Source organism: Zeus faber (genome assembly GCF_960531495.2).
Source record: "Zeus faber genome assembly, chromosome: 2".
Lineage (NCBI taxonomy): Eukaryota > Metazoa > Chordata > Actinopteri > Zeiformes > Zeidae > Zeus > Zeus faber.
The window spans coordinates 32548268-32569415 of NC_137189.1; the positions used below are offsets into that span (position 1 = coordinate 32548268).

The window sequence follows — 21148 nt, forward strand, 5'->3', positions numbered from 1 at the left end:
AACCATCCTTCAGAACGCGTCCATCTTGGACTACCTGAAGCGCACAGCGCGAAGTTTCAAAAACTGGGAGGTGCGCGGCCTCACACTAAATCGCTGTGCGGCTGCAATGATGTCATTTATGGCGCGGCCACTAAACGACACTACGGCTGCAGCGACAACAAAGCAGGCTTAAGAGTCACAAGAGTAGTTTTACTGTAAATAAAATGATATTACTGATATCACTGTTATTCAAAACTGTTTAGAAGCAAGGTTGTTGCTATGAACAGATAACTGGTGGGAGCCAAATTTGTACCCCAAGGCCGGGCCGGGGCTTTCCCAAAAACACTTTGTATGTACTGTATGTGTATGCATATATGGAAACACGTCACAGACAATAAAAGATGTAAGAGAAAAGTTGTAACACTAGGGGTTGATGGGCAGACAAAAGGAAATAAAACAAACAACAAAATACTCACATATTTGTCAAGGTAGACGCGCCACTCAGGCGACTTGCAGTAGAGCTGGAAGTCCTCGAAGAAGGATGGGCTGCCGTTGGTGTCGGGCAGCTGCGGCAGGTGCAGCTCCATGTAGAGCAGCCGGTGCACCTTGGACAGCAGCGTGCGCACCAGCGGCACCAGGTACGAGTAGGTGTCGTCGGCTTGCTGCCGCAGCGCCCGGCACAGGATGCCCTCCACCTTGCCCAGCAGGTAGCACGCCTCGTCCTGGCTCTCCACCGCCTTGGTCTGCAGGATGCCGTTCAGCTTGGCTGTGGCCATGGAGCACACCTGCAGGAGGGAGAGGAGTGAGTGCAAGCCGCTTTCAATCCAAATCCCAATATCCAAAAGATCAGCTTTTGATTATCAGCTGTGAAGCCCCCCGTCAAACTGAATTCATCGGTGCTGTAAGGGTTGCCAGATCTGTTAGCGGAGTTTTGTTGAAAGTAATTGCAGTTCATACCTGGCAACCCCCAAGTCACTTGATAATGAATTATCAGTCGGAAACCTTTCAGCCGACTGAGATTCTTCAATTTGAGCAGTCTTTTTTTTTTATGTGAATCAGTATGCATTACAATAACCGGATAAAACAGATAGACAGTAACAAAAATGCACAGGGATAACATTTCAATGAGGAAAAAATATTAAAAAGGGCAATCATTAATATATTTTTATATTTGTGAATCATCTGCGGTGGGACACAGACACGAACACTTCTCTCTGTGCTCCCCGATGATGGAGAGCTGTGCCTACACACCGTTTTTAGCTGTTTCATTTGGGGGAACGGGGACAGAGCACCAAGGAATGGGGTACAAGTAGGGATGGGTATCGTTACGATTTTAACGGTACTACTACTCTTACCGATACTGCTTATAGATCCGGTACTTTATTGGAACTTATTGTTTTTTTAGTTCGTTTTTGAGAGAAAAACCGAGAAAAACAAACACTTTGTAACACTGCTTTATTTTCTGCACATTACTCATGGAGAGGGGGGGATTAGGGCGCAATCGGCGACCTCGTCTCCTCGTGCGTGTGTGTGTGAGCCAGGCGCCCCGCCCCCCTTGCGCTTATCTACATATCTCCAGTGTTTATCTGGTTTCGTAACCCAACCCTAGTCCCTCCGTGCCCCCCCCCCCGAATAGTTCAATATTTGCATTGAAGTACCAAAAACTGTTCGATTCAAATATGTTCAACTGGTCTAACATTTGAGATTGAAGAATTGGGAATTTGGAATTGGTGTCGATATAAAACAATGAGTATTATGGAACTTCAGAAAACTGTAATATGTGCCCAACACGACTAAACAGGGTCTGCAATACATGGTAGTGTATTCCACTGCAGCCATGTGGAAGTACAGTCAAAAATATTTCAGAATGTAGCTGTATTGAAACATTTTTAACATGTTTTTTCATAAAGACAGAATATGTTGGAATTGACCTTATCATCTGAACTATTATCCCTTTAATACATACAGTATGCTTTTAAACAGCGTTAGAGTTCTGAGCTCTCACCTGGGGGTCCTCCTGGGCCATGAAGCCCAGCAGCAGGCGCAGGCCCACCTGGGACAGCTGCAGCCACTGGGCCCCTGAGGCGTACCACACCATCAGACTGTCCATGAGGGTCACTGTCTCCTCCAGAACCTTCTCCGTCCACAGTGCCGGGTTGACCAGGCCCTCGGCCTGCAGGAAGTCCTGCACCACATGCAGAAGCCGCACGGCGTTCTCCGTGTGCTGGGGCAGTGTGGCGGCAGATGCCTCGCGGTTGTCACCCACCGCCCACTCCAGCATGCGCTCCATCAGGCTGGGGGCGAGAGGAGGAGGTTCACAGGATTTTAAAGTCGACCTATTATGCTCCTTTTTACACAAGTTAACATAGGTCTCTGAGGTCCCCAAAACCTATTGAAGTTTTTTGCTGAAAATACCACTGATTATGCATTAGAGCCATTCTAACATGCCTCTAAATCCATTGTGTTCCTGACGCTCGTTTGGGAGGAGCCACATTGTGGCAACGAGTTCTGTGAGACAATGGGGTTTGAGCACAACTTCCTGGTTCTTTTTCGGCTAATTTTATTGGTTTCATTTGGAGAAACGCACGGTGGACGAGCCGATCAGCTATTGCTGAAAGTAGAAAAAAAACGAGCATTCAGAGCGGTTGGAAGCCTCAGCGTTTTGTTCACAGCGATTACTTTGTCATCAGTTGACATCATTATTTGACAGTTTGGCCACGTCGAGTGAACATCAACATTATATATACAGAATATGACAAAAAATAAGCAAAAGCATAATAGGTCCCCTTTAATGCAACAGATTAGGTTCACAGACAATTTCAAAGGACATTTAAGAACTTTCAAAGACATTTTCCAGTACTTGAATAAGATAAAGCCGTTGGTCAGTAACATTGGACAAATAGTGTTAAATAGCGCACCCTAAAGGAAGCTGTAGAAATGACACCAACACCAACTACACAAACATGACATGATGCTCTTCCTCCACAAGGCTTTTTAGCCTTGGAAGCAGACGGGTCTTGCACACAGTTGTTTTGTCACTGAATGTTTGCCCGTGCTTGCTAAAACTAAAATGAAAACAGTTTGGGGATATAGGTGGGGTAGTTCAGGGGGATTGAGCAGAGATTGACAGGTCTGAGTGTGAGGGGTATTTCCAGTGCGGAAGTCTCAGCAGTCTTAAGACGTAACAGTGGCATCCATCAATAACATTAAGGAACCCCCGCTGATATAATGGTGAATTTGCACAACCGGTGAATAAAATATTATGAAATTGTTCCTTTTGTAAAGTCAAGCACTACCAAGCACCTGCAATAATAGGGAAGAGTTGAACAACATGAAATGGTTAACTCATAAATTTCAAAGTTCATATCGAAATTCCTTTAGTTTTAAATAGGAAGACAAAAAACATCTCATATCTGATTCAATTCATCAGACTGAATTCTTTGAGCTGGCACTTTTTAGAGAAACGGCCATTCAATGTACTGCGTCAGAATATTGCTGTATACGCCTTTTATGATTTGATTAAATTCTGCTGAATAATCTTTGCAGTTTCAAATGAATTCTGGGACTGGGAGAGTCTTGTGGATTGGATGATGGAAGAGGGGTCTGGGTCCTGACCTGAGCTTGATGTGGTCCACGGGCAGCAGCAGTTCGTTGGCAGTTCCCAGCTTGGCGAGGGCCGAGAACACCTGCCCACGCTCCAGCCAGGCGGCATCATCCGAGCCCTCCACGCCGCGCCACATCACGCTCAGCACGATGTCCAGCAGCATGGAGCACAGCTCCTCCTCCGCCCGCTGGGGGGATACAATGTTAATCAACTGCGGATTTCTGATTTGATGTTAGCATTCACAACGATAGGTGATTAATTTCCCCTCACCTCTGAGCTGTTGAAGGACTCCCCCAGGGAGATGCTGTCGCTGAACAGGAAGCTGTCCTCGCTCAGGGAGGGCGTGGCTTCCCGTTCGCCTCCTCCGCTGCCGGGGAAGGGTTTTGTCGTCTCCAGGGGCGACGGCGTGCTGGGAGCGCTGGCCGGCGTCTGGCTCCCGCTCTCCCCGCCCTCATAGGCCTGGAGGTGGGACAGGTCCAGGGTGAGGCCACCTGAGCGGCCCGCCGGCCATTGCTTGGAGGTGGAGGAGGATGGGGTGTCCAGCAGCGATGCGGCGTCCCCGTTCTCCAGGCTGTCCACAGAGCGGGCATCGCCCACACTGAGGCGGTCCTCGTCTGGACGCTCGCCCCGGTCTGGACGCTCTCCCCGGTCCGGGCGGCCCGAGCTTCCCGACCGGCACCGGCGCTCCAGCGGCGGCTCTAGGCGGTTGGAGCGGTTCGAGCCCGGGGTCAGACCAGGACCCAGGTCAAAGCTGCAGGTGCTGAGGGTGTCACTGCCCCGGACGAAGAGCTTGATCAGGGTGTCCTGCCAGCACTGCTGCCGGGAGATCTGGAGAGCTGCGTCTGGCTGGGACTGCAGCAGCTGGTGCACCTGGTCACCATGCACACATTCATATTTCAATGTTTTGTCATGTTTATTTAGTCATTCTTTGTTGCTTTCATTCGTATCTAACCTATTTTTTTTTTAATCCTATAAATTATTTTACCATTATTGATTGAAGGGAGACTCAACTGACTGAAGTCTTCTCACTTGTAATTAAAAACATTTAAATAAAGCTATTTATACATTATTTATACATAGACAAATCTATTTATACATTTAAATGACACATGTGTAATTAAAATTTCCACATTCATCTATTACTTCATTGGTTAATTTAAAAATATATATTTTTCCCTAATTCACACATTCATTTTTGGGGAATTCCTCACCCTCTTGCAGACAATGAGGCGTATACTGGGTCCAGCCCGGTGAGTGAGCTGAACCAGAGCCATCAGGTCCTTGTAGTTCACCACGTTATCTGCCCCACCCACGCCCATATGTACAGACAGACAGACAGACAGACAGACGCTTTAATTTGCTTGAAGCCATGAACAAATGACAATTTGGGCTTCAATATGTTAACCATGAGCACTGTTTCCTTCACTGATCCTCTACTGAGCAGTACTTTAAGTCAGTGGTAAATCAATGATTATCAGTGGATAATCATTTACTCTTAAACTGTGGATGTGTGTCCGTGTGTGTGTATGTGTGTGTGTGTCACCATGATTCAATTAAGCCTAATACTTAAAGTCTTCTCCCCTCTGTTGACAATATATTGAATAATAATGGCATCCTGACTCTTAGCTTGACGACAGCTCACACGACTGAACATAATTTATAAAGTTCTGACAATTGACCTAGTGCAGACACATAGAATTGGTCAATCCAAACGCATCTCTGCATCTCATGTTAGGTTGATAGTTTGGTTTCATTTAGGGTTTGGTAGAAGCCAATTACAAATAAAAGTTAATAATTTATTACAAAAACATATTTAGCTTAAAAAAAAAATACAAAAAAAAAAAGAAACTGACCTGTGTGGAGCACCTGGTTGAGGAGGCAGCGCACCAGGCTGTGGGTGACGTGGATGTCGGAGAAGAGCAGCGACAGGCCCGAGTAGCCGGCCTCCCGCAGGCGCAGCCGCTGCTTGTTCCTCTCGTAGACACGGTCGCATCGCAGCATGCGCTCAAACAGCTGCCGTTACATAAGTCAATAAATAGATCGATAAATAAATACGATTAAAACAAGTTTTCAGATCAGAGAGTTAAATTAAATTAGTAAATTAAATGCAAGAATGAAAACGTCACTTATACTTCCATGGGACTTTTAAAGTGCAAATCCTTGCATCACTGCAATAATTCATCCTGTGTATAGAATCGCATGTGCATATTATCTGTAATTTATATATCTGGCTATTCCTGTTCCTTTTTGGGGGAGAGTTTTTTGTATGTTTAGCTTCCCCCCCCCCCAGAGTTAAGCTTTTATTATGCTATATTATGACAAATAAACAGATTCTTATGCGTCTTGCGTCCCAGATTTCCTTTTGAAATTCCATTCCACTGCACCTTTTCGGTGAATGTTCATCCATATCCATAGTTTACCAACCACACCTAACTCTGCTGCTTAATGCAAATTCACCACGGCTGCCCTTCACTTAATTTGTTTTTTTGCCGGGAAAGGCAGACCCTGCCACTAACAATGGAAACAGCAATAATCTCACTTGGATTTACACAACAAAATTGTTTATCAAAATATGAAGATAAACTACCCTCCACCCACCTTGAAGACGAGCTCCCGGAGGCGGTCAGAGTGCTTGTTGTTGATCAGCAAGGCGTAGCAGGAGTCGGCAGCTCCGGGTTCAAACAGCAGCAGGGCGAGCTGCTCCCTGGACGGGCTGCTCTGCAGGAGGCTGATCACCAGCTCCATCAGCGTGCACAGCTACAGTGCAACCATACACACAAACAATTTTGTGGATTAATGGTGACATAACATGTCCGTGTGAAGGATGGGGAGGTATTTAGAGACGACTGACTTTTTCTTTAAGGGGGATTAACAACAGCCTCAATTTCCCTTTTCTGTATTAATACATAGGGCTTTTTTGTATTAGAAGCAAACAATTAAATACCCATTACATTTTCATTACAGATTTTTCTAATTAATATGAGGCCTTACAATAGGTTAATTGATCCTTTTTGATACTTTTCAATGACCCACGGATACCCTGCCAGAGGAGGAACTGTCAAAATGATTAAACGGGACAAATAACGCAAAATAAGCAGTGCAGTTACTACTGCGACAATTGCTATTGAAGTTAGTTCGTTGTGATAGCAGTTCAATACCAAATGAGGAAATAATGGCACACTTTTAACCAAAGGGGAAGCAACTCAGCATCACTACTCGGAGGATCAATTCAGTTTTTCCAATATAATGGCCCTCCTCTCACCTGCTCTTCCCCTCCGATGGCGGCAATGTATCCCAGAATGCTGTGCATCTCCTCCTGGGACATGCCCTTGCTGATATAGTACTTGAGCAGCCCGCAGAGGGAGGCGCGGATGGTCCGGACATCGTCTTCACTGAGGTCGCTGTCTTTATAGCTGCTCTTCCTGGAAGACCACAATTTAATTTTGTTGATAACTAGGAGAAAGCTTTGATGAAACTGGGGCGCCAGGGTATCAGAGTATCAGCTTTCAGGTATCAGAGACTTCAATTTTATACCTTTAAAAATCTATATTCTCTATATATATATATCTCTATATTTTTTATGCTGGGACTCCAGTAGAGCAGCTTTGCATGATTCACAGAAAAAAACACCATTATTTAGCTCATACTAGCCGGACATAAGGCGCGACAGTAACAGTTGCCCTCTGCAATCAGATTGAGTCAATTGGCAACCTGTGGCCTCTTGTTGACCCCTTTGGCAACCACTTTTTAACATAAAAAATAGGGACAGCAAACCACAAAACATGCACCCCAAAATAAATAAATTTGCTGTTGTTAGTCGGAACCAGAACACTGCATGTGCGTTTACTCACGTGGGCACAGGCACCAGTGCACAGCAGTAGAGCTAGGATGCAACTTGCTTTTTTTCCCCACGTAAATTTGGGTGACTTGTGTGAATCATAGATTCACTCATTCTCTGATATTATGTTAGCACTAAGACGCAGGCATGGCTCTTGTATACGGTTGAAAGCACTCCAAAGCGATGCTGCCTTCACAGGCTCGGAAGTATAACTATATTTCAGACCTTTTTTCATCATACATGTGTTTGCATCCATGTACAGTTAACCAAAACTAAACTAAAACTTGGTGTGACAAAATATTTTAGTTAAAACTAGACCGAAAAAAAACTAAAACTAGCTCAAATGATATTGTGTACTTAAAAAAGGAGGAAATAACCCAGTTGTTGGTTCCAAAAAGTTGCCTCACCATAACCTGATGGCCAGTCATCTCGGACATGATAAAACACTGCAGCGGATAATGGCCCACTTGTATGGGCCGGGAATTTGGGCAGATGTGTGTAAGTGGTGCGCTGCATGTCCCGAGTGCCAATTAGTCAACTCTCCCGCTACACCAAACGGGCCGTTGAGGCCCCTCCCTGTAGTCGAGGCACCGTTCCAAAGGCTCAGTAGGGACCTCGGCGGGCTGTTAGACCGCAGTGCTTGTGGGTATCGGTTTGTGTTAGTCCTAGTGGACAACGCAACCCAGTACCACGAGACATCGCCATGGTGCAGTATTGCGGCCAAAAGTGTGGCGCAGGCACTGTTTCCAGTGATCTCCCTCATCGGGATTCCGAATGAAATTCTGACCGACTAGAGCACTTCCTTTATGTCACGTACAGTTCGGGAATTTACGGTTCAATAAGAAGCTGAAGAACATGGTTTGTAAGTTTGTGCACGACGATAGCCGTAATTGGGATAAATGGTTGGACCCTCTGTTGTTTGTGGTCCATGGGATTTTCTCCCCTTGAACACATCTTTGGCAGGAGACCCCGGGGGTGCTAGACCTAATTCAAGGAAAACTAAGGAAAACTGGGAGGAAGGCGCTTGTCACAGGACAATTTGCGAGTCTCCCACAGATACATAAAAATCTGAGAATATGCTGAAATTAAGACCTCATCAATTCAGTATTCAATTACATTTAAGATATCTCTATATGTAAAATTTAATTTAAAGACATTTTATGGAAAAAAAAAACCAACATATTGGACCAGCAATAAGGATCACAAAATAGGGGACTCTGGGTAACTGCATCTCACCCATAATAGAGCCGCATGGTGTCCAGCAGGAACTGAACTCCGTATTTCTTGCGGAACTGCTTTCTGTTGTCCTTGATGACGGTGGACATGTACTGGATGTGACCTTCATCGCCAGACAGAGAACATAATGACAGCGACGTTAAGAGCCGGCAACAGCTAAAACAGCGTGCACACACAAACACGCGGGCAAAACACTTACACCTCATGTCACCTGGGCTGATTGGAAGATACTTACATTTTTGGTTGAAACTTAACGTTGTATTGTATAGTATAGTAATGTGTCTATTGCCAATTTTTTCTTGTTTATTTTTCAGGTTTATTGTAAATGTTTAGGTTTAATCATTACGTTGATTCTAGGTTTATTGTATTTTTGCCAAATTTGTATTAATTCATTAATTGTTTTAAAGGTTTATAGATCATCGTTAGGTTTATTTTTATTGTAAATCTTTATGTATATTATATACTTTTAATTTTTCTCGGCTTCTAGTAAATTTGTCGGTCTATTGTATAATGTCAAAAAAATGTTTTCCCAATTCTTGGGTTTATTGCATAATGCATGCATTTCCTTTTCTATTTTTACTCTCATTTCTTTATTAATATTATTGCCTATTTTTGATGTGAGCTGCTAGGACACTGCAAAACAAATATTTTCTTCTCCATCCGTTCTTGCTGTCTCTGTAACCTTCTATCGGTAATCTTTCTCTATCTATTTATCTCTCTATCGTTCAAACCCATTTCAAGCTGAGTCCGGATGCAGGGACAGATGGACGGACAGACGGACGCAGACAGGTGGTCTCACCGATGCGCAGGGGGAAGTCTCCCTGGTTCCAGATGCTAAAGTTGAACAGCAGGTGGGTGTGGAGCTGCTGCAGCAGCACCTGGTTCTTCTCGTAGGTCACCTGCTCCACCAAAAGCTGCACCGCCACCAGCACACTCACGTCCACACAGCCCGCCGGTAGCTGAAAGGGTGCAAAGTTCCAGTTTACATCCAATTTAAGGCAAGTTTTTATTTTCTTGCAGAACTTTTCGATATATAAAGAGGAATATAAAGGAATTTCTTGTGGTAAGGATTGGTGCATTATATGTTGTATAATGTATCTTTTTACTCCATTGTTTGTTGTTTGTTTGGCTTTGGGGTGGCACGGTGGCACAGTGTATTAAACTGCTGCCTCACAGCAGGAAGGTACAGGGTTCGCTATTGGCACTGTGCTCTGGGGGGAGGGTTATCTCCTGATTGGGGGCCTTTCTGTGTGGAGTTTGCATGTTCTCTGTGTGCTCAGGTTTCCTCCATATAAGAACCCCCACCAAAAAACATGCAGAAGAAACATCGTCTGACCAGCGATGGACACTGAAGTTGGTCCCCAGGCACTGTAAGCTGCCCACCCCCCCTGGCATGTGTTGTGGTGTGTGCAGTGACTAATAAAGATGAGCTAAGCTTGTCTAGTTTCATTTTGTTTGGTTGTTTGTTTTAGGTGCTTTGGCAATATTTCTTTAATGACTTTCATGCCAATAAAGCACTTTGAATTTGATTTGATAGAGGGACGGACAGAGACAGGCATATAGAGAGAGAAAAGGAGAAGAGAACCTTCTGCAGCAGGGCTCCCAGTGTGGCCACGCTGTGGGAATGCAGCAGCGTCTCCTGGTTAATGGGATGTCTCTGCAGGAAGTGCTTCAGCACCAACAGGAAGGTGGCCACCAGGTTCTTCTCTAGCCGTGCCTCTGAGGAAGATAAAAGAAAAAAGTTAATAATAATAACCATATAATAAGCATGCTTATAGCATAAAAAAGTGATTACCGCCTGTAAAAAAAAAGAAAACTAAAAAAAAAAAAAAAAAAAAAAAGGTTAGTAATACCCATATTCTATCCCTACCAAAAATTCTATCAATTACTTCGATACTTTTTGATTTGATTTTTTTTTTTGGAACCGCATTCCAAAAATAAATACATATAATATAATAATATATATATAAAAATGTAAAAAAACCCACCTGAGGCCCTGTTGGACGGCAGGATGACCCAGTCACCGTCGGCTGGTGTGACCACATCTGGTGTGATGAACGTGGCCGTGTCGACGCCGGGCTGGTCGGGTCCCAGCAGGGTTAGCTGCTCCAGGAGGGGGAACAGCACGGGCAGGCCGCCCACACTGTTGATCATGTCCTGAAACGGTGGAGTTACGACAACAAACCATCAGCAAAACTGCTATTTATGGTATTTATTAGAGAACCGTATAGTGACACCACAGTTCCCAATTGTTACAAACACATCAGGTCGCAACACTAACTTTTGAAAGTGGTTGCCAAGACTGACAAGATGTTTGCAGAATCTTTAATCAAACGGTAGCAGTACAGGTACCTTGATGTCCCAGTTAACCACCTTGTTGCCAGTCAGGCGTCCATGCAGCATGTTGGGAGACAGATCCAGGCAGATGGGCTTCCTACAAGCCTGTTGGAGACCAAAATATTTTAAGCCAACAACTTGCCTTGTTTAAATCGAGATACTTCCTCCGATGCAAACTGAGCCATCGAACCGAAAGAGTTGGAATAACAAGTCTGTAGAGACGTTCTAAAGCTTAGAGAAAGGCCGCGCTTCATCTGCAAGGACACTTCCTATCATCTTTTTAACTTTTGCAAATGTTCCTTTATCAGTAGCTGCTTTGGGAAAAGGTGCCATGAATTAAATCCTTTCTAAATAGACTGTCAGTGCTACGATTGTGTTCTCAACCAGAACCTTCACGTGGAACTGTGGATGACCTTTTGGGGACTTAATTTGTCATTTCAAAGTAAATTTTGAGTCAAAACCAATAAAATCCAAGATCCAAGGGCCACTTTGTCCTTTGCTTGAGTCGCAAGGTGTTACGGGATATTCGAGGCAAAAGGAACCCCCCAGTGTTGTCTCAAGGAAGCTAACGCAGATGTGCCTCCTACAGTAATATGTCGTACATTTTCCAACAACCCAGAAAGTGTCCTTGCACATGAGACAGACACAAGCTAACGGCACATTTCATCGCATCTTGTTCCACGACTGATTGTTTCCACAAGAGGTCGACAGAGGCTCAGAACCAATCACCTTGGGGGAGTAGTGCAGCAGCAGTTTGGTGGAGAGGTCGCCGAGCTCCGCCTCCTGAGTTTTGAACGGAGAGATGCAGTTTGGACCTGCAGGTGTGGCAGAAAGAGACAGAGTCAAATAAAAAGATATAAATAGAGGTTAAAAAAATGGACTAGAAGATAATGTTGGAAGATTAAAATTGGTCAAATGTGTTCATTAAATACAGCATTAAGCTTTTGCATTTGGGGCACTTTGCACTAGCAGTGCCATATGCTAGTAAAACTAGGTTGACCACCACTGCTCGACTCTCTTCTTCTTCTCCTCTTCCTCCTTCCTTTAGGACTCACCGGCACTGCAGATGGCCTTGATGTGGCCGGGCTGCAGGGGCTCGTGGAACACCATGACACTGCCCAGCTGGCCCTGCAGCGAGGTGGGGCTTCCCCACTCGCTGTCCTGGGTTCCCGCTGAGATCAGCTTGGTCACAGACTCTGGCTTGCTGCCCAGCAGGCCCCCCCAGCCCTGCGCCGACAGGATGCCCCCTAGCGAGGAGCGTCCTGACGGGGCCACTGCCGCCGAAAAGGGCGGATCGGGGATCTGAGATGGCGGAGGGGTGGTCGTCCGGTGTCCTGCAGAGCCGATGCAGCACGAAGTGAAAGGCTGCGGGGGATGATACAATATTTTTAACATAATGTGAATTTTTAAATATTAAATTCTGTTGCATTTTTGAGTACCACGTTGCATATTGTCACATTTTCTATACTGCCACGATATATATCGTTACAGCTTTGTTACACAATGATAGTGTATATATATATATATATATATATATATATATATATATATATATATATATATATATACACACACACACACACACACACACACACACACACACACACACACACACACACACACACACACACACACACACACACACACACACACACACACACACATTTTTGATTTGTGAGTTACTTTGGTTACATTTCATATGTGTCTTTTCATATTTATCATGTCTTCACGATTATTCTACAATGTAGAAAATAGTAAAAGATAAAGAAAAATCCTTGAATCCTTGAACTTTACACTGATCAGCATCAACATTAAAACCACGACTAGTTCCTGAAGGACAGGTGGCACATATGAGCAGTCCAGAGTCTTTCCCAGTAATGTTCCGGAACCGTTCCTGCATGTGTGAATATATTACTGTGTTGTATATTATTGAATAATATTTCAAAAAAATATTTGTTATAAGGGAAGAAAAGAAAAAGAAACATTTCGGAAAAAACAGGGGTCTGATCTAAACCGTGAAGCTCTGCTGCAATGACGCAGAATGTCCAGTCTCTAGGGAAACAGGTCTTCATATTCTTAAATTTTATTCTTTTACTTAAAAATGCCACTTAAGACCGTACATGTGCGTTTTACGCCCGGGAAAGGTCAGATGACGTCATTCTGCATAAAGCAAGGGGATGGGGTGTTTCGGGTTATTGCGCCGGGTGCACCTCCGCCCGGTCTGTCGGGCGTACATTTACTCAGTTAAATAGTTATTTCCATGTTTATTTATTTCAGGATTTATTTTTAATATGCATATGGCATTGGCTGTGTGTGAAAAACATTGGAAAATTCCTTTTTTAGTCCAAAATGAGATTATATCAGATGAATGTTCCTCAAGTTGTTTTCTATCTCTCAACGTATTTTCAAAACGGGGTTTGATTTCTAAATATAAGATAAATATTAAAAAGTCGAGGCTATGTGCTCCATCAGCATTAGCTGAGTTACTCAAAGACAACTTGTTGCACACACGGCGATCTTACGGTTCCTTTAATGCAAACATGCAGATCAAGACCATCCTTCCATGTTCCCAGTGACATGACGTCAGAATGTGAAGCCGTTTTGATAAAATAAGCATATAAAGTGTAATGAAATTGTGAATGACTACACCCCGTCTTCTTCAGGTGATAAAGAAAAACTGTTGGGTGGATGCCACCTCAGAGGACGCGAAATAGAAGCGCTGACGTCACTTCCGTTAGCAATGTTTTCAACAAACAACAACCAGAAGCAAGAAATGTCACTTCTCTGTGAAAACATCCTATCCGTGTTGTTATGGATTAGGAGAAGAGGGCGGCGGACGCTCTCAATTATATCGCAGATAATCACTGCTCCCAGGAAAAAGTGATTCCCAGAATTAAAAAAGCTGGGAGGACCTCGCCGATTGGGAATTGCTGTGTCCTGGTGATAGGTTTTCCTGCGCGAGATCACTGTTGTAAAGCAGTAAATGCAGGAAATAGGAATGTTTAGAAGTGACGGTATAATAGATGGGTCATGCTAGTTTAGTGAGCATGAACTGAGAATGAAAAAACTTTTAACTTGAATTGTGCATTTTCCAATATTTTTATAAATTAATGATTCAAACATTATTTCAGAAAAAACACATTCAAGATGATCTCATTATCCGTACGTAACCATTTAAAGCACTAATTGTGCTTCTAAATGTCGGTTTTGTTCTGCAAACGTCCTGAAATGCTTCTAAATCTTTAAAGGCTGATTTCTCAGAACTTTCCAAAACTTTAATCTTTAGTAAGTCATAGCTTCCAAATGATGTGCTTGATCCCCACAAGCGATACCTTGCTTTGAAGCTCTGATTCTACACTTTGATACTATGTGAAAAAGAAATATATCAAATTTTGAAATGTGACCCTAAAGTCTGCGGTTGGTCATGATTATTTCAAAGTTTGCACGAGCAGGTACACACCAGAGTTGCCAAGTCTGCTTATAATACGCAACTTTGGGCTTTAAAAGTGGTTCAAACCACGTTATCAGCGTTGAAATAAATAATCTATACAAAGGGAACGATGTTTACCGTTAACGGTACGCGCCACCATGTTGCCGACCGCTCGGACCTGCGGTCAACCAAACTTCTCCGTGGGTAAAAGCAGAGTCAGATACTACAGAGAGGGAAAGTATAACGTTTCTCCAGTCATTAATTGGAAAATAGAAGAAATAAAAGAAGTTAGGGAGAAATTATTGAGAAATTGAGGAAGCGTGGATCTTGCATGTGCACACACACACACACACACACGTACACACACACACACGTACACACACACACACACACACACACACACACACACACACGCACACACGCACACACGCACACACGCACACACGCACACACGCATGCGCAGGGGCAGAGGGGGGAGGTCGCCGAACGCCCTGCTCGCTGCCGCACGGACACAGGACGTGAGTTGTTTCAGTCGTTTGAATTCCCATCCTCTATTGGGGGGGGGATGAGAATTTTCACCTCTCGGTGAAAGAGGGCTGATTCACTAAATTTTTCATCAGCGGGTTGTGTTTGCATATGTTTGGGCTCTGTGTGACCTGTTAAGATCACACAACGATGGCCCATTATGTGCAAACCAAAGGTACGCCCAAGGAATCTTGAATCTTTAAATGCCCTCCCCAAAATATGCGAAATATTCAAAATATGTATATTTTTATATCCAGACAGACAGACAGACATAAAACCTGATACCATGATATACCGAAAATCATGATATTGGGTAGTATGATTATTATACCGTGAAAGCGCAGTATGGAACGAGATGAGAATCTCAAACTGTTATTTAGATACTGTGTGTGTGTGTGTGTGTGTGTGCGTGCGTGCGTGCGTGCGTGCGTGCGTGCGTGCGTGCGTGCGTGCGTGCGTGCGTGCGTGTGTTTATTATTCAAGTTTCACTTTCCAGATCAAGTCCTGGTACCTGTTTGTATTAATATATGACAATTATTATTATATATTATTACAAGCCCAGACTGGATTATTATTATTATTAATACCAGCCTCGTAGCTGTGGGTGAGCCTGGGCCCACCCAAATAAAAACTGATGTAAGAAAATAAATAAATATAAACTTGATTTATTGTTGACTTGGTGTGTGTGTTGAATTTGTCTTTTGATTAAAAACACAACAGTTGAAACAAGTTGTATGTACCCACCGGTTTTTCTAACTTTCTTTTCTTTCTACTTTTGTTTTGCTGCGTTCCTCATGAATGCATCGTTTATTTTGTTAGTTCGTTTTGTGTTGTTTGTGATCATTGTTCTAGTTTAGCTCACAATCAGCCACTTCATGGAGGAGTGCGGTTTGGCAGCGGGGCAGAGGGTGGTCTACTCCTCTGTCCAAATCGCTTCCAGAAGGAACAGCGTGGGGGTGATCTTTCTGAACAGTACGGATCAAGTCAACAGTTTGGTGGAAAGCGGGGTCGTCATCTGTGACACTTTCGTCCCTGTTCTCCCTCGAACCCTGCCAAAACAATGATCATTTCCCATGTGCCCCATTCATCACGCCTGAAATGTTAGGAAAGGAGCGAGCCAGGTTTGGGCAGATTTATTTCCCCCATGAAATTGATTTCCTGCTGTTGCAAAGCTCCTCAGCTTAAACACGTTTTTTAGTTTAGAAGACAAGTCTTTATGTTTTTAAAAAACAATGCAACCGAACTGAAAATAACATTACACCATTTTTGCCACATCTGAAATGCCTTGGGAAAAGAGGGTCATTTGATCGGAACCTGCCCAGAGGAGAATAGGTGTTTTTGCAACCCAGGAACCTTAACATAGTTCTAACAACTTTTTGGAGGAACTGTCCCTATTTTTGTGTCCGCACTGCAGTAACTAGTTCTTAAAACTCAGTTTTGAGGAACAGTTTTAGCTCCTACTCCAGGGCAGGGACAAACACAAGAGGAACCATCAGTGACCTAAGTGCACGATGATTGGTCCACCAGATTGAGTCGCATCGCTCTGGGTGCGGACCAGCCCACGTACACTCAGCAGTAGTAAAAAATTAAAAACAATAAAAAAATATATATATTTTTATTGTAGAGGTATTTCTTTTATTTTCCGATGATTATTGAATGAATTAACATGTTCCCCGTAATCCCTGTGCGCTGTCCTGATGCGAGACGGTGCCTTATGAAAGTCAGAATGAACGTTTAAATGACGTCTTGTAGATCGAATATGAGTGACGGTCCAGCATCTGGATTGCTTATTTCTTGCCTGAAAATTGTTCAGAAACAGATTTTGGCAGACTGATGAGGTGAAATCAGTGAATGTTACGGAACTCACGCTGAGACCCGGTTGGATGACGTCACTTCAGAGTTCGAATGCGGTGCAAATACAACCAGAAAAAAAAATTCCTTGAAAGTATTTAGTTATTGGGGGACCTCCCCAGTACCTAGTTTGCCTCAGGGAGTCCCCAGAACTGTTCAAAGCAAACACGCCTAATGTCAGCACGACAGATCCCCCCCCCCGCCCTTTCATTATTTACACTTGCAGCTACATTCAGGAACATTTTCATCTTGCACCTTTTCACACATGCCATGATAAAGCGGTCCGCAGCCCCCACTCCGGAGAGCGATAGACGGAGCAGCAGTGCACGCAGCGATGCACGGACAAAGCTCATTCACTTGAGCCAACAAAGAGGATGTACTGTATGTGGATGCAGCACGCAAATAAATAAATATGCCTTTGAGTATAAAAATGAGTAAATATACGCTCGACGGACTGGGTGGATGCTCGCCCCGTACAATAACCATTACCATCCTTTCTACTTCACCCTGTCCCCTCGCTTTATGCAGTGATGTCATTGTACCTTCCCAGGCGTAAAAGACACGTCTACGGTCTAAGTGAAATTTTTAAGGAGTAAAATAATAAAATTGAAGAATATAAAGACCTGTCTCCGTAGAGACTGTACCTATTTCACTTTCTCATCATTACAGCGGAGCTCCATTGTTCGCTATTTTTCAAATGTTTTTTTTCCCATCTTGAAAACTAATAATTTTTAAAATACTTGTACGAATAAAACCCCACTATTTGCGATTTCACTTTCAGATTTGGCTCACACTGGATTCAAGTAATTGCGGAGCTGCAGCTTCGCTGTAGGTAGAGCACATGTCATCAGGATTCAAGCACTCTGCTGCCCCCGAGCATCTCCAGACTACAGACTCAATTAACAGTGCCGATGGCTGCGGCGATGCCGCCACCTAGCGGCGGGGAAGAGGTATTTTGAAACCAGTATCACCTGTATGTGTTTATCTTTCTGGTTTCAAAGATTTACTTACATGTGTATTGTTTTCTTCTTGCATTTCAAAGATCTATTTAAGTGCTTACCTTATCTTCTTTTATTTAAAGATTTATTTTACATGAATGGGATTCCGGTTTTAAAGTTTTGAACGAGCACCGGATCCTCAGACGCTGCCTACGAACCAACGACCTACCATGCAACCAGCCCCGGCGAACAGTCTTCGCTACACCTCGCTGTTCTGGACAAACAGTATGTGGGACCCACGATACTCTTCCTGGCCCCAGGTGAGACTACCCATCGAAGCCGAGCTACAGTGATCCAGGGACTGCGAATCAGTAAACTTGGAACTATCGTGGCTAAGTGATGTTGGTGTGGGCAAGGTGATTCTCTTCTTTATTTTGTTATTCAGTTTAGAATAGTTTAGTCGTGCCTTCGGGCGCATTCAGATACAATCCCTCGATTTCAATCCGGAATCTTCCCAGGAAGTGTATTTGTGTCTCAACTTACTTTAACTTTGTTTTTATTTTTAAACTCTGTTATTAAAAATAAACATTCATTTTTTGATTAGGAAGTATTTCCCTGATATATCATGTATCATTCTTGAATGGAGGACTCATCTGAGACACCCTGAGAGACACGGACCTCTATTGCCAACCATGCGGTCATAAACTGACCTTTCATTTTCCAAGTTTTGTGATAAACTTGGTGGTGCTTAACGTATGTAATTATAGGTCCTAATCATACTACAGTACTAAAACATGTAGGATAGAAGCACTATCACCACTGCACAGTTTTACATTTTACATTTACATTTACATTTAGCAGACGCTTTTATCCAAAGCTGGATAAAAAGCTGACAGTTGGATGAGGTTCAGGAGATCTTCGGTACAGTTCAGTATCGTACTGTTTATTGATATTTGTATTAGTTTTCACTCTTATCCGGACGAGAATACGGCCTCACCTCCGTCATGGTGGGGTACTTGAGAGGAGCGGACAGTTTCTGCTGTCCGTCCACGTAGATATAGACGAGGCTCTGGCCAAACGGCCTCTTCCCTGGCACGTGGACCACACCGATGCTGTGCTGCAGAACACACGCACACGCGCACACGCACACACGCACGCACACACACACACACACACACACAGATACACACACACACACACACAGTTGGACTAAACCTAACCTGCAGTGGAAATTACCTCTTGTGTTGCAAGATCAAAATTGCAGTGCTGTACTAACAAATGAAATTGTTAGTACAGCACTGCAATTTTGATTAATTGGCTATTTTTGCAAATTTAGCTATTTTCTTTTCAAACTGTTAAGATTATTTGACAGCATTTTTTTATTTTTATTTACAGCAGTGCACCAATCTTCACCACGACAAACTTCTCGTATTTGAAAATGTACTTTACATTACGGTACATTATGTCATTTAGCAGATGCTTTTGTCGGAATAAACTGATTCTGATTCTTTGAGAAAAAAACAACTGTTAAGCTGGATAAAATTTGATCCATCAAACATAATCTCTATTGTGTTTGGCCACCATTATGCACCCAGAAGGGGAATCCCTCTTCCCCTATTTGGAGGGAGGTGGCAGAGTTCGAAAGGGGGGGTACCACCCAAGTCTTGTCTGCCAAATGCAGGCCTGTAAACCTCTTTCAGGCTGTGATTAACCGCTATAGAAATAAACTCGTGACTACACCTACCTACAATTACGAAGACTTTCCGGCAGCCCTATAAAACCTGGAACGCACACTGTGACTGAAAGTGTCGACTCACCCAGAGGGAGTCGCAGAAGCAGTAGTCCGGCAGCATGACGGTGACGTACTCCTTCTTGGTGCATACAGCCACCACCAGTAGCCCCGCCGAGCTGATGAAGGCCTCAAACCCCGTCCCCCCTGGGGTGAAGAAGCTAACAAAACAAACAACAAAAAAAAGAAGCCCTTCAGCCACTATAAAACCATGTGCGAAGTGAACCATAGCAGTAAGTGAATGGAAGAGCAATAATTCAAGAGTGATAATTTGCTGAGGAATTATCGTGAAACCATTGAAAAAGGCCTTAAACTACTGCGAGGAGTAATAATGATTGCAAATGATTTGCTGAGGAATGACCAAGGTCTAAATTGATTAATTAAATTTGAAAATGAGTATAATATATTTACCAATTTTTATAAAATGCATTTTTCTTGTTTGCTTTTCCTATTGTTAATATTGCATTGCCTTCTATTAATAATTAAAAGCACTTTGAGCTGCATTTTATGTATGAAAAGCGCCATACAATTAAAGGTTATTATTATATCATCATTACTGTATATCCCCCATCCCTAACTCCTTCCCTTCACCTCTGACCTGTACAGCTGCTTGCGCTTGTCCCCCTTGCTGCCTGGCCCCTGCTGGTCCTGGTCCAGCGACAGCCAGGCCAGGAAGCTGAACGCTGAGCCGGGCCAGCGCTGCAGCGTCGGCACGGCGACGCCGGCCATGCTGGGGGACAGGTCAAAGTATTGCACGGCGCACTCCAGGCCCTGCTGGCGCACCATGGCCAGGAGGGCACGCAGGGCGGGTCCCACATAGGGGTGTGGACGGCCCGGCTCCGGGGGTCGCAGCAGGCGCAGCAGCGCCAGCAGCTCGCCGGCGCCCAGCGACAGGGATCCCAGCGAGCCCAGAAGCCCCAGCAGGCTCTCTGCACAGGCGCGGTGCAGCCGTCCGTGGCGCTCCAGGGTTGCCAGCGCACGCACCGCCATGGTGGCGTTGACACAGGTAGCGCGGGTTTGACGGTTCAGGCAGCAGAGGCGACGCAGCCAGTCGGCCGAGAAGAGCTGCAGCTCCGATGAGTCCAGCTCTGGGAGCCACTGGAGCAGCAGTAGCAGGGGCTCCACGTTGCTGATGCCCAGGATGCCCACCGAGGTGTGCTCCCCCTCCACCGCCTGGACGGACGGATGGACGGACACACACACAGACACACGCACACGCACACACACACACACACACACACACACACACGTGAATAGGTGTGGAACCACACACTGACAAGCATCATGATTGAGACACACTCTCACCATGTTCATGAGCTCTTTGAGGAGGTGTCTGGAAGGCTGGCCCAGGGAGAGCAGCACCTCAAACAGGTGGTTGTAACCGATCCGCTCCTTGAAAACCTCCTGGAAGAGTTAGAGGACATGAGTGAAGCCCGTGACCCTCATCTCATGGACTCAAATCCAAGATATCAGGTTCATAGATAAGTAAATTCACTCAAGGGTTTAAGCTAGGAAAACCTTTTGGGATGATTTGACCCACCTACAAGTCAGGGGATTTCAATGGCAGACTATGTGGGTTACAAATCTATTTTTGTCTTAATTACTTTATCAGCTGAATTGC

The 21148-nt window shown here is 44.3% G+C and overlaps 1 protein-coding gene across 1 annotated transcript in view; it reads right to left on the reverse strand.

Moving 5' to 3' along the window:
• nbeal1 (neurobeachin-like 1) overlaps positions 1–21148 on the reverse strand; it is a 66625-nt gene that overhangs the window by 16580 nt on the left and 28897 nt on the right. The window contains exons 12-30 of the mRNA XM_079996809.1: positions 20833–20931; positions 20126–20700; positions 19556–19688; positions 18736–18855; positions 12050–12359; positions 11724–11809; positions 11010–11099; positions 10646–10814; positions 10243–10376; positions 9457–9616; positions 8658–8760; positions 6846–7005; positions 6182–6340; positions 5437–5596; positions 4795–4883; positions 3854–4453; positions 3595–3770; positions 1985–2273; positions 456–764 (exon numbers count right to left, since the gene is read on the reverse strand). Coding sequence (XP_079852935.1) covers positions 456–764; positions 1985–2273; positions 3595–3770; positions 3854–4453; positions 4795–4883; positions 5437–5596; positions 6182–6340; positions 6846–7005; positions 8658–8760; positions 9457–9616; positions 10243–10376; positions 10646–10814; positions 11010–11099; positions 11724–11809; positions 12050–12359; positions 18736–18855; positions 19556–19688; positions 20126–20700; positions 20833–20931 — 3921 coding nt within the window. The remainder of the gene's footprint in view (positions 1–455; positions 765–1984; positions 2274–3594; positions 3771–3853; positions 4454–4794; positions 4884–5436; positions 5597–6181; positions 6341–6845; positions 7006–8657; positions 8761–9456; positions 9617–10242; positions 10377–10645; positions 10815–11009; positions 11100–11723; positions 11810–12049; positions 12360–18735; positions 18856–19555; positions 19689–20125; positions 20701–20832; positions 20932–21148) is intronic.